The sequence below is a fragment of the Notamacropus eugenii genome, chromosome 2 (genome assembly GCF_028372415.1).
Source record: "Notamacropus eugenii isolate mMacEug1 chromosome 2, mMacEug1.pri_v2, whole genome shotgun sequence".
In the NCBI taxonomy this organism is placed as follows: domain Eukaryota; kingdom Metazoa; phylum Chordata; class Mammalia; order Diprotodontia; family Macropodidae; genus Notamacropus; species Notamacropus eugenii.
In genome coordinates this window covers 55,368,686-55,382,075 of record NC_092873.1, presented here as the reverse complement: position 1 = coordinate 55,382,075, position 13,390 = coordinate 55,368,686, and the positions used below count along the sequence as shown (strand labels likewise).

Below are 13,390 nucleotides of genomic sequence, written 5' to 3'. Positions count from 1 at the left end.
CACCCTTCCCCCACGCTGGCCCTCAGGTTTCAATGTCCACTGGAACGGTACAGAAGGCCACTGACATGCCAAGCTGTGGTCAGGGTAATCTTTCCCAAGGGGGCTCAAAAACTGAACACCACGCCACCAGGAAGGAGGCATTAAAAATAGCTGTTTTGTTCTTTGAATATCACTCCTGTGACCACTGAGCTTGCCAACAGATCTGTCCTGGTTCAAAGTCTTTAAACTTCAAGGGGTTTGTGTGCCCAAGTCTCTTCTGCCCTTTTCCCAGGCTTGGAGAGAGCTCAGTCATCAGAGGGTTAGAGAAAAGCTGGGCCAATGGATGACAAAGGAGAGGAGGCAAAACTGAGGGAAAAAAAGAGGGAAGGAAGGCGTGAAAGACATGGAGAACTGGGAAAGAGCTAAAGAGGAGATGGACAAATCCTTTTCGAGAGGGGAAAAATCAGCCACAACCAACTGCCCTGGAGATGTTCTTTTCTTTCTTTCTTTCTTTCTTTCTTTCTTTCTTTCTTTCTTTCTTTCTTTCTTTCTTTCTTTCTTTCTTTCTTTCTTCCTTCCTTCCTTCCTTCCTTCCTTCCTTCCTTCCTTCCTTCCTTTCTTCCTTTCTTCCTTTCTTCCTTTCTTTCTTTCTTTCTTTCTTTCTTTCTTTCTTTCTTTCTTTCTTTCTTTCTTTCTTTCTTTCTTTCTTTCTTTCTTTCTTTCTTTCTTTCTTCCTTCCTTCCTTCCTTCCTTTCCTTTTTTCTCTCTCCCTTCCTTCTCTTTCTTTTCTCTCTCCTTTCTTTTCTCTCTCTTCCTCACTTCTCCTCTTTCTTTCTCTTCTTTCCTCTCTTCCCTTCTACTTTTCTTGTAAAAAATTAATTTTTTTAAAAAAATTTTGGAATAGGAGCCAAACTGATGAGAAACAGTTAACAGAAGGAGAGATCTATTTCAACCTGACCACTTTGCATGTACTGTTTATCTGTTATGTTGACCTAGCTTGACTGGCCATGACAAAGTTTGCCACATGGCTAAGGGGCATAGTCAATGCTTTTAGTCCAGCACTTTTTTTCAGAATACAAAGTACCAAATGAGCTAAGCTTTCTGGCAAACTTACTTTTTGCCCTTGAGCTATTACTGAGCATATAGCAAGTCATAATGCATGTCTCAACAAATTCAGACATTTTAAGCTTATTCCCTTAACCTTGTTACAAACTGTTCCATCCCTTCTCACTTCACCAATTCTTTTTAATAGTAAGTAGTCACAAATAACCTAAATACCCCAATGAATGAGGAACCTCTCCCATTTATTAAAGACTCATGATGTGACAAGCAGTTTTCTAGAAATACCAAAGATGGTCCTTTCCCTTAACAAGCTTAAATTCTAATGGAATGGCCAATGAGTTCCAGTCACCAGGTCTGGACAAGTTCCAATCCAAAGTCCAAGTGTGATTCCTAGGTCACTTTTGAATGATATTGGCAACTCAGGAAGGTGTGACAGAACTGAAGAAAGTCAAATGTCCCAGTTTTCAGAAAAAAAAGATGGAACCTCTCACCTATAGAATACTGAATGTGGCTTGAATTTCTGGCAAAATTTAAGGAAGTTTTTAATAAAGGGATGGTGACCACCAAAAGCCAGCATAGAATCATCAAGGACAGCAAATACCAGATTGTTTCCTTCCTTCCTTTTTTTTTTTTTTGATACTGTTAATAGAAAGAGAGATCCAAGAAAATGCCAGAGATATAGTTTGTTTGGGTTTTAGCAAATCACTGGATAAAGTATCTCATGAGAGATTGAGGTTCCATTTAAAGAAATACTTCCTAGCAGCTGCCCAGAAGTGCAATGGGCTATTTCAAGAGGTAATGAGTTCCCCATCACTGAAGGTCTTCAAGAAGAGGATGAATGATCACTTGTTGAGTATGTAATAGTGGGCAATCTTCCTCAGGAAAAAGCTGGACCAGACAGCCTTCTAAATCTGTGGTTCTACAAGGTCATGTTCAGTGAGTTAACACTGCATTGTGTCCAGAGGCAGTTGGGTGATGGAAGCGTAGGGCTTGGAGCCAAGAAGTCAGGAAGACCAGGACATAGAGCACCCAGCTTGGAGTCAGAAAGACCAGAGTTCAGATCCTTCCTTAAATACTTAATAGCTGGGCAACCCTGAGTGAGTCACCTGACTTTTGCCTAACTCAGTTTCCTCATTTGGAGATAATAATAGGATCTACATCACAGGGCTGGTGCAAGAGTCAAAGAAGTTGGTGCATATGTAAAGTATTTGGCAAACCTTAAAGTGTCTTATAAACATTTTATTTTCGAAAGCTAATGTGGTTTTGCATTTTACCAGTGTTGTAGCATTAAGCTAAACCTCTTTTTCTTCTCTGAACTCCTAAAATAATTTAAAGACATTATTTCAAAACCTTTTGCAGATTCCCATCTCCAGCCTCTGCCATTGTATTTTATTTTTTAAATCAGAGTACTGACAAAGGCTGTTTTGAAAAGCTCAAAGCAGTGGGTGTAATCACACCTACCGGTGTGTCTCTCCCCTTTCACTATACAGTGAACAAACAAAACTCCTTCCTCTCCATTAGCTGATGCTACCCTCCCAACAACACTGTGAGCTAGGGAGCACAAAGCCTCCTTCTTTGGAAGACTAGGGAAGAGTGGGGTTAAGCAGCTCACCTAAGACGCCAGAGTTAGTGAATAATGGCCCAGCTGAGACTAGAAGTGAACACAATGCAGCTTCTTGGTCACCTACAGTCCCCAGGAACAATCAGTCCATTCTGTATCACACTGATTCATTTCCACAAGACAACGTCTCATTCTCTCTGCCACCCTCACAATCTCTAGGCTTTCTTTGTCTTACAGACTTCTTAAATGACTCCTTCCAAAAACTTTCTTGAATTTGCCGTCTCCAGAGTCTATGGCTTGGCAGATAAAGATGCATTTTCTTCCTTGGGGGTCCTGGGATTGCCAAAGGATTCTAAGGAGGTTGGATCAGCCTTGGAGTGAGAATGAGCGAAGTGAAGCAACTGAAAATGATAGCTGGGCAGTTAATATATGGGGGGAATGGGAGGAAAGCTAGATACCTGGAGCAGGAGATTGTGGAAGAAGAAGGGATTGATTAGAAACAGGGAAGAGTGAGGAGACACGGTGTATAAATTGTGTTCGTTACATGATGCAATAGAATGTGCACAGTCTTGAGACTTAGAGGACCTGGATTCAGATCCTACTCCTGCTCCCCTTTGAGACTTGATACCGGTGTGACCTTGGGTAAAATCACTTAACATTCCTGGGACTCAGTTTCCTCAGATGTAGAAAGAAGGGAGTTGAACTAGAAGTTCTGAGGCCCCTTCCAGCTCTGGAGCTATGAAGCTATGAATCTCCAGTAATCTCCAAAGGACTCCAAGGTCTATGACGCTTGTTCTGAGATCATGTGCCTTGATTGCTTGTCCTAAGAATCATCTTCCTCCTTATTTGCCCCATTAAACTGTGAGCTCCTTGAGGGAAGGGACCGCTTTTTGCCTTTCTTTGTATCCTTAGCCCAGTGTCTGGCACACAGTAGGCACTTAATAAATACTGATTGATTGACGCTTGTTAACTTGGTTTCTCTCCCTGGCTTGACTTATAATACATAATAAAAATTAATGCTACTACTAATAATAAACAAGGCTCCACTGGGGGAAAAAATAAACAGCTCTTTCATTTCATAGAATCTTTCTCCAATGATAAAAAACTATCAACTAGACCTTGTAAGTATAAAATTGCCAAGGAAAGATAAGAGTATGAAGACTTCAAACTTGAGTCTTCAGGTCCTATTTAATCAATGGATAAAAGTGATACCACAAATATTTTGGTCTCATCTAAGCAAGACACATGAAGCGTAAAATTATCAGACAGTGTCATGGTCAAATGAATTGAGACTTAATGACATGCTGGAATCAAGGCTGAATTTTACCAAAAGTGCTTAAAAACCCCCACAAAAACCCCCACAAAAACCCCATATTTACAGTATACTTTCAGAACTTTCAAACGAGCCACAAAAGATTTGCTAAGTACCCTAACAAAACCTCACATGATATTAACCAAACACAAGTTAAGAACACTTACTTCCTCGTCTAAAAGGAAAAAAAGAATTGAATGACCATTCTCAGAGCACATGATAAGCAGGTCAAAACTCTGCAGAAACATTTCTGGAACAAGCAGATATCACTTTACCTAACAATAGTAAAGACTGATCACCACTATACACTATTGGATTGGTTGAATGTCACCAAAAGGGATTTGCCTCCAAATAGACCCTGTGAAACAGCTAAGTTTCCAGAGTAGAGTTAAAAGACCTGCCGTGGGTGACATCTACACAAACCATACCAACGATAAGGTGATAAAAGAGCAAATCATTGGATGCATTTGTAGAAATTAAACAGTTTTAGATGACAATCCAAGACAGGGGTGGGAAACCTGTGGCCTCGAGACCACATATGGCACTCTAGGTCCTCAAGTGCAGCCCTGTGATTGAATCCAAACTTCACAGAACAAATCCCTTTAATAAAGGATTTGTTCTGTCAAACCTGGACTCAGTCAAAAGGCTACACCCAAAGTCCTAGAAGACCACCTGTGACCTCAAGGCTGTAGGTTTCCCCACCCCTGATCTAAGATCATGTGGTCATGCAGAATTAGAAAAGGGTTATCCTGAAGGTGACTGAACATGGAGATCAGTTTAGAAGATGAAAATAAAAAAGGTAGAAACAGTACAACACATTACTGCAGGTTGTAAAAAATAAATTAGCACCTACCTAATGGATAGCAAGATATGACCTGGTGTCTAGAGTTCTATGTCACAAGCTTGGTATCTTTCATGAAGTACACAGATGAATCCTCATTGGACAGACACATACCTGATTTATACCCTGAAGAACCCAACCAGTAAATTGTACTTGGACTGGACTCATCATCGTTTGTCCACAATTGTTTAAACCTAACATTAAACCATAAAAACTAAAGAATAATATTCCTAATAGATGTCACCATATCAAATACTACTAGTCTTTGGGCTACATAGAACAACAAGCTTTCAAAGTCGAAAGATTTAGTCGAGGACAGAAGGTGTACACCCCATCCCATCGTCCTGTCCTTTCACAGTGGTACCAAGGATGCTTTCAGAGAGCCTATAGATGATGAGCTGGTGCTCCAAAACTATTATTTTCCTACAAAAGCAGATATTTTATCTATTTGTACAATATTTATACATTAGCTGTAAATGAATATTAGCGATGATTTATCTCAGGATCATTTCTATCTGTATCTCATTGAAAACGATGAGTTAAGAATAGTAACTCACATTTACATAGCATCTGATATATTTTACTTCCTTCCATCTTTACAATAACCCTGTAAGATAGGAGCTATTATTGTTCCCATATAAACTGTAAGCTCATCGTGGGCAGGGACTGACTTGTTTTTGTCTTGTTACCTCCAAAGCTTAGCATAGTACTTGCCACTTAGGAGGCAGCTAAGTGGTGCAGTGGATAGAGCAATCTGGAGTCCAAATCTAGCTTTATCTAAAGTCATCTCACCCTGTTTGCCTCAGTTTCCTCATCTGTAAAATGAGCTGGAGAAAGAAATGGCAAACTACTCCAGTATCTTTGTGAAGAAAACCCCAAATGGAGTCATGGAGATTCACACAGGACTGAACAACTTAATACATGCTTGTTGAATGAATTCATTCACACAGATGAGGAAGGTGAAATGACTTGCTTAGGGTCACACTGCTAGCAAGTTTATGAAGATTAGAACCCAGGACTTTCTGTCCTGGAACTCAGCCCTCTATCCACTCTTCCATGTTGCCTCTCAAGACCCTCCATTCCACAAGTGAACAGCAGAAATGGGTAAGACGCCTAGAACCAGAGAAATTCCCAAGAAAATGAGGGGCAACCAGGCTTAGTAGATGGTGCTCTGGACTTGGGTCAGAAAGACTTGGTTCAGATACTTTCTAGGCATGTGGCCCTGGGCAGATAACTTAATTTCTTCATGTCTTAGTTTCCTCATCTATAGAGTGAGTTTGATTGGATGGTCTCTGAGGCTTCTTTCAGCTTTAGGTTTATGATCCTATGACCTTAGGCAAATGAGTTTCCCTCTCTGTGCCTCAGTTTCCTCACCATAAAATGAGATGGCCAGACTTGATGGCCTCTAAGATCTTTTCTGGAGCTAAATCTCTAAGCCTGTATGCTGCCAGGATTACAGCTGGTAGGATATCAGGGCCTGCCAACCTAACAGTGAGTCTACATCATGCCTGTGGACTGAGCTGAGGTCTCAGTTTCGTTATCTGTAAAATAAAGGGGTTGGACCCTGAAGTCTTTTGCAGTTCTGAATCTAGGCCCTTAAGACCCAGCAGAGAATGTGTGGTTGCCTGGCATTAGGCCAGGCCTTACAGGGCCTTAAAAATTAAAAATCCCTAAGCCACCAGTTCTTGGCCCTAAGCTCCCTCTTTTTCACTCTGACAGCAGCGGCTCTAGTTCAGGTTCTTTGGGAGAGGCCAAGATTCTCACCCTCATAGGGACAGTCTCTTCTACAACAAGAGAAATAGAGTCCAGATGCATCACCTTGGGCTGAAGCCCTGACTGGGAGGGCAGAGACCTGCCCCGCTCTGTTCTCCAGGACAGGTCCCCAGTCATGGCTCCCGCCAGACGCTAGGATGGGCTGCCTTCCCTGTGCCTGTGATGGCCCCCTCTTCCCTCGATTCTCTTGAGGGATCAGCCCAGAAACGGCGTTTTTCCTGCTCCTGAGTCCCACTTCTCATGGTGAGGCCAGGTGCGGCATCAAGCGCTGCCATCCTGCCAGGCAGGCTTCCCCATCCTGACCGGAAGTTGTTTCTCCAGCTTATACTAGCTCATGCCAGCCAAGGAGAAATGACAGGTTCCTCCCACCCCCTCACAGAGTCCAGATGCTGCTTATCCCTTTTTTCTTCCTTCTATTCATTGAAGAAAATGTCTGATGGATTTTTCCAAGGCTATGTGAGGAGTACCAGGTAACCATCCTCTCATATTCTAGAAGAGAAAAACCCAGTACTAGAAGAAGCAGAGGCAGAGAGTGGGATGGAGACTGAGGGAGGGCTGATGGGCTTTTGATTGCAATGGGTATGTAGTGATTATGTGGCATTACGGGGTGGGTTCGCATGGACCAGCCTCGGTGTCAGGCCAGTCTGGGTGTGAGTCCCACCTTGGACATATACTGGCTGTGTGATCCTGGGAGGGTCCCTTTGCCTTGCAATGCCACCAGGCAACTTTTAAAGACTACTTCATGGGTATGTGCTGATTTGGAGGAATGATGATAGCTAACATTTATATAGCTCTTACTGTGTGCCAGGCCCTGTGCCAGGCCCTGTGCTAAACACTTTATAATTAGGATCTCATTTGATCCTCACAACAACCCTGGGAGGTAGGTGCTATTATTATTATAATACCTATTCTACAAATGAGGAAACTGAGCTCAGTCAAGTGACATGCTTAGGGCCACAGATACTAAGTGCCTGAGGCCAGATTTGAACCCAGGTCTCCGTGACTCCAGGTCTGGTGGTCTATCCATACACCGCCATAATGAAAATGCCTTACACAGATTTAGGTCTAGAAGGGACTTAAGTCCAACTACCTTATTTTACAGATGAGGAACCTGAGGCTCAGAGCGTTTGGAAGCATTCTGTCTACTCCAACCCCTTCATTTAGGGTTGGGTTAAAAACAACCATCAACATGCCTCGGGGAAGCCTTTCTGCTGGCCCCACGATTTCATCTCAGACAGGCTGGTATGGATGCCAAGGTGACGTCAGCAGACAGAGGTCCCAAAGGCCTGAGGGAGAGAGAGAGATGCCTTTTTGACTCACCCTCCTCAGGATGGCAGTGTGGTTCAGTGGGAAAGACTCATGATTCTGCACTCTGAGGTCACTGTTTCTGCTTTGTGCTATCACTGGGAAGCCATTTCCCTTTCACGGGCCTCAGTTTCCCCACTTGTAAAATGATGCGTTTGTATTCGGTGGTCTCTGAGGTCCCTTGCAGCTGGGTGGCCTTCCCACCTGGGAGTTTTTGGAGCAGGAGTCTCATCTCCTACGGAGGTGGACCATCCCTTTGGCTTCATCCCGAAGGGCCTGTTTGTGGATAAGAGTTGCACCTACCTCCTAGGGTTGTTTTGAAGTTTAAATGGTATAACATACTTAAGTTACTCTGTGAACCTTCAAGCATCGTAACAATGTTAGCTAATATCAACCATGAAAGCTACCATTCATATATAATCTAGAAGAATTGACTTATATAGCATGTTAGCTATTATTATACTTTTCTATGCAAATATACAAAGTGACATTCCACGTTAATTATTATTCATAATAATATGATTAATTATTAACCAAAGCAGCTAACAGTCATATCATGTGTTACTTCATTTATCATTATATATTGAAATGCTATTGATCTATACGATCGAAATATTGATGTTTTCTCCTTTCTGACCTGGCCCCCCTTTCCTGAGACGGTGTGCTTGAGATTCTTTTGAACAGCCAACCTGTGGCTGACAGGGAGGCCTCCATTCCTCTGCCAGGACTGCTGGGCCGGTCTTGGCCAATCTGAGTCTCAGACTGGAGCCTGAGGGACCTACAGCTTCAAAGACCTGTCCAGGGTCACAGGGCCAGTGAGTGTCAGAGCGGGGGTTTGAACCTGGGCCTTCCTGGCTGTGGGAGCTGGGTTCTCCTTTCATCACACCAGCCTGCCGCTCTTGGCTGGCCATGCTCTTCCTTATAAGCTCTGGGGCCCACCAGGAAGAAATGGGGTAATGAAGGCTGTTTTTGGCTTCTGCAGTGGTGACACACACACAGAGGGGCCCAAAATAGCTCCCTCCCTGTCACTGCTGGAGAGAGGATTTTAAATAGCATTGGGTTTAAATTGGTGGGGCTTGCAGGCAGGCAGGCGGTGATGCTCGAAGTCAGCGACTTGCCAGTTCATGAGTAATGAAACCTTCCCCTGAGTCTGCGCAAAGGCTGGGTTGGTGACTTCGTGGCGAGGCCCTCAGGTCCCCACTCTTGTATTAGCTGTTGATCGTTCTTATTAATTAGCTAGCACAACACAGTTGGCTCCCGATGACTCAGGAAATAATTATGTGGTTGGGGGCCACCCGGACCTTATACCTCCTTCCAGCCCGTCTTTGGCCATAGAAGTGTTTCTTAGGCAACTTGGTGGAATAGCAGAGTTCAGAGCTGAGTTTAGGGTCAGAAAGCTCGGATTCAAATCCTACACTTAGTAGCAGTGTGACCCCTGGATAAGATCAGCTCTTGTGAGCCTTAGTTTTCTAATCTGTGAAATGGAGATGATAATACTCTGAGGACCTTATCTCCTCAGGCTGTTATGAAACTCCCAATGAGATTATATATGCCATCTAGCACAGCAGTTAGGGAGCTAGTCTCTGAGCCTGGAAGTCCTGGGTTCAAGTACTGCCTCTGACATCTACTGGCTATGTGACAGATTTGTTATTTCACCTCTCAGTGTCCATGGAGACTCTCTGTAAGCAGCAGAGAAGGTGCCAATCTTCCCTAGGAAAGGGACTTCCCTATATCAAGAAAGTCATAAATCCAGACATATATACAGTGCCTTAAGGCTACATTTGGAGGAGGCGAGATGGTCCTGTAATTTAATTGTTGTAGGAGACTCTAGGTATGGAAACTCCCCCCATGGAGGCAGTCTGCTTAGTGGGTTCTTTGGGGGCAGGTGGTGTGCTGGAGCTGACTAATTCAGGCTCTAAACGGATCGTTAAATTTTCAGAGTGAGCATTCATACCCCAGAAATCAGCAAATGTTACAAATCAGGGATTGATGTAGTTTTTAGTTGATTGTCTAGTCTTAAGTTCCCCACTCCTGGTTTAGATCTAAGAAAATGATGGAAAAAAATGTCAATAAGGCACATTTTATAGAAAAGTGTGTTAAGATATATTCTTTCCTCCACAGAGAGCTGGTTGTTAAACATTTACTATCAGACCCCTAAGGGGCAATGAGAAGTGACTTCAGCCAAAGTGGGGGCAAGGACCCCTGGGGATGTATGAGCCATCAAGGAGAAAGCTGGATCATATCCTATCCTCTTTGTGATAATCAATTTGTGAACTTTTTCTCCATCACAAACACACCTGCCTTTATACTACAGCATTGCCCCACTTTGCCCCCTCCCTCCTCTGTTCCAGTTCTCAGCCTCCTTTCTGTTACACTGGGTATAGGCACCTTTGGGGTAGTTACAACCCAGCTTCTCCCCAGCACCCACAGCAACACCTTCCTAGGGACCATCGATGATTTCTCTTTCCTTCTGCATCCTTGTCACCCCCTGAGTGGGGAGGGGGACTCTGGCTTCTTGGTAGTAACCTTCTTCAGTTTTAGGGGGAGAGAGAGGGTGTACAACAGAGCAGGAATGGAGGGAACAGAGACCCCAGATCTCCTGACCTTCTCTTCCCTTCCTCCAAATTTCCCGGTTACTGTCCAGGGTGCGGCCATCCTTCCAATCAGCCAAGTTGGTCACCTCAGGACCATCCTCACCTCCTGGCTCCTCTATACCACTCAGCCAAGCAGCTGGACCCCATGGACCCAGAACCCAGCCCAGTGCTGCTAGAGCTGGCTTTCCCTTTGTGTTGCTCTCCTGTGTAGCTCATGGTTTCATGCACAGATTTCATTAAGAAGAACGGGAAATGTTCTAACTGGAATCTCAGCCTCTGCGTGGGTTAAATCAGCACCAAGTGTTGGCATTTATGTCAGCCTGCGACATGGAAACAGCGCAAAGGACGGAGAGCTCTCTAGGAAGGATGGGACCTTTCATGTACTGAAGGATGCCAAAACAGGGAAGGTGCCATGTCTTGAGGAGTAAAAGAATGGTTTTCTTAGGACAGTCAATGGGGAGCCAAGGGATCGTCCAATTCCTGTCACCTGTTCCAAGTTCCTGAGATGCCTGCCAATGTGAGATCGCTAGGTTCAAGGTGTTAAAGGGATTTGGAGAAAACCCATCTGTGATGGGAACGAAGGGAGGAAGGTGAGACTGAATGACCTCTAGGGTCCCGTCTGACCCCAAGATTCTGAGATTATATGAGATTGTTCTGGGCATTACTGAGGAACGGAAAATATGCTCAATTTAGTCAGAAGACTTGGCTTCATATCCAGCCTCAGCTACCGCCTGCCTGCATGGTCTTGGGCAAGTTATTTGAGCCTCAGTTACCTCATCTGTAAAATGAGGAAACTGATTATTACACTTGTTTACTTGAGTTAACCTTTTGGCAAATATTCACTTAAATGAGTAATTAGGACTAATCACTGAAGTCTTCTTTAAGAAGCCAGGTGGTTCAGTGGATTGAGTGCTGGGCTTGGAGCGCAGACCTGAGTTCAAATTCTTCAGCTCAGACACTTCAGTTCCCATGGATTTAATGACCATTTGGAGGCTGATGATTCTCACACCTGCCTTTTGTGACCTGGTCTCTCAGTTGATCTCCAATTGAAGATCTTCAATTTAACATATCTAAAACTGACCTCATAATTTTTTTCCTAACCTCCTCCCCTCCCCTTCTCTATTAATGTAGAAAGCAACACCTCTCAGTCCCCCAGGCTCCCAATGAGGAGTCATCCTGGACTCCTCACTCTCTCTCTCCCTTCCCTACCATATTCAATATGGCGCCAAAGCCTGTCAATTTCACCTCTGCAGCCTCTCCTGAATACTCCCCTTTCTCTCCTCTGAATAGTGCTCTGACTTCACTACCTACCTGGGGCAGACCCTCATCACCTCACACCTGGACTATTGCAATAGCCTGCAGGTGAGTCCCACTCTAATCCATCTTCCATTCAGCCACCAAGGTGATTTTCTTAAAGTTCAGGTCTGACCATGTCACCCTGCTTAATCAATAAACTCCTCTGGCTCCCTATTGCCCCCAGGAGCAAACACAGAATGCCCTGTTTGGCATTTAGAGCCCTTCAGTCCCTGCCTCCTCCTACCTTTGCAGGTTTCTCACACTTACTCCCAGACTCATAGTCTTGGATCCAGTGACACTGGCCTCCTTGCTGGTCCCCAACACCCTGTATCCCTCAGCCCCCTGACCCCCGCTCTGACCACTGACCTCCCTGACCTCCTTTAAGTCCCAGCTAAAAGCTCACCTCCTCTGGGAAGCTTTCTCCAGCCCTTCTTAATTTCAGGGCCTTTCTTCTGTTCATTAATTTCTCTTTATCCTCTATAGAGCTGGTTTACACGTATTCATTTGTTTCTTGTCTCCCCCATTAGATCATAAGCTCCTTGCAGGCAGGGATTTTTTTCTGCCTCTTTTTGTATCTCCATGGCTTAGCTCGGTACCTGGTCCATAGTGTGTGTGTAATAAATGTTTATTGATTGACATTAACAGCTGTGTGACTCTGGGGCAGTCACTTAGCCTATACCTGCCTCACCTTCCTCATATTTAAACAGAGATAATAATAGCACCCTTCTTTTGGGCTGTGATCAGAATAAGCTAAGACTTGCAAAGTACTTTGCAAATCTTAAAATGTTATATAAGTGTTAGTTATTATCTTCATAGCTTTTCCTTTAATTTCATCACATGATAATATGAACATGCTATTCACATCGACTCTAAATAGAAAAACAGGTCCAACTGTATCATGGAAATTCTGATCAGGTCTTGGGAGAACCCAGAAGTAAATGTACAGATGATTCTAAGAGGTCTAAGCGAGAGGAGGCCTGAGGCTCCTTCCCCTTGGATGACATGTTGAGTCTAGTTTCAAGCCCACTGAATTTCAGCTCTAGATGAGTTCACCATTTCCCTTGGGTAGCAATTTATAGGCACTGATTAGTGGATGACCTCCAAGCTGGAACACAAATCTGAGTCTGGGGGAAAATCCAGGGATGAGTGGCTATCATTGCTGGGGCAGAGGTTTGGATTTGGCCCTGGGACTTTGCTTTGCTGGACTCCTTTGGCCTTAGGCATAGGGACCAGGGAGGGCTGATGCTGGGGGGCACCTGGAAAGCTGACTAATTCACCCACATATTCACTCAATGGGTCCTTTTGGGGAGCCCAGCAGTCTACTGGAAGCTGGAAAGGAAATACAAAGGAAAACAAAGGAAGGGAAATATATCCAAAGGAAAAATCTCCCAACATGGGTGGACAAACCACCCACCTGAGATGACTGGAAGACAAAGACTCAGAAGCCGGCTGCAAAATAATGATTATTGCAAGGCCATACAGAATCCATAGACACTAAGGAGAGATTCAATGCAGAAGCTGCCAAGGTCAGTTAGGAAGGGCTTTTGGGGGGAGTTGTGATTTGATTTGGACCTTAAGAGAAAGCAGGCACATAGGTTGGCAAAGTGGTGGAGAAAGCTTTCTGGATCAGTGGAAGCAAGGTGCCCAAGGGCACAGAGCCCACTGTG

The 13,390-nt window shown here is 44.2% G+C and overlaps 1 protein-coding gene across 20 annotated transcripts in view; it reads right to left on the bottom strand.

Annotated features, from left to right (window-relative positions):
* The window catches only part of DGKG (diacylglycerol kinase gamma), a 273,063-nt gene that overhangs the window by 81,843 nt on the left and 177,830 nt on the right, over positions 1-13,390 (bottom strand). Inside the window, exon 28 of one of the 20 annotated variants that reach the window (XM_072640392.1) lies at positions 75-345. The exons of the other annotated variants lie outside the window; for them this stretch is intronic. Within the exon in view, the coding sequence (XP_072496493.1) occupies positions 300-345 (46 nt within the window). The 3' untranslated portion in view covers positions 75-299. Of the gene's footprint in view, positions 1-74; positions 346-13,390 lie in introns of those variants that run through there. 20 annotated transcript variants of the gene reach the window in all.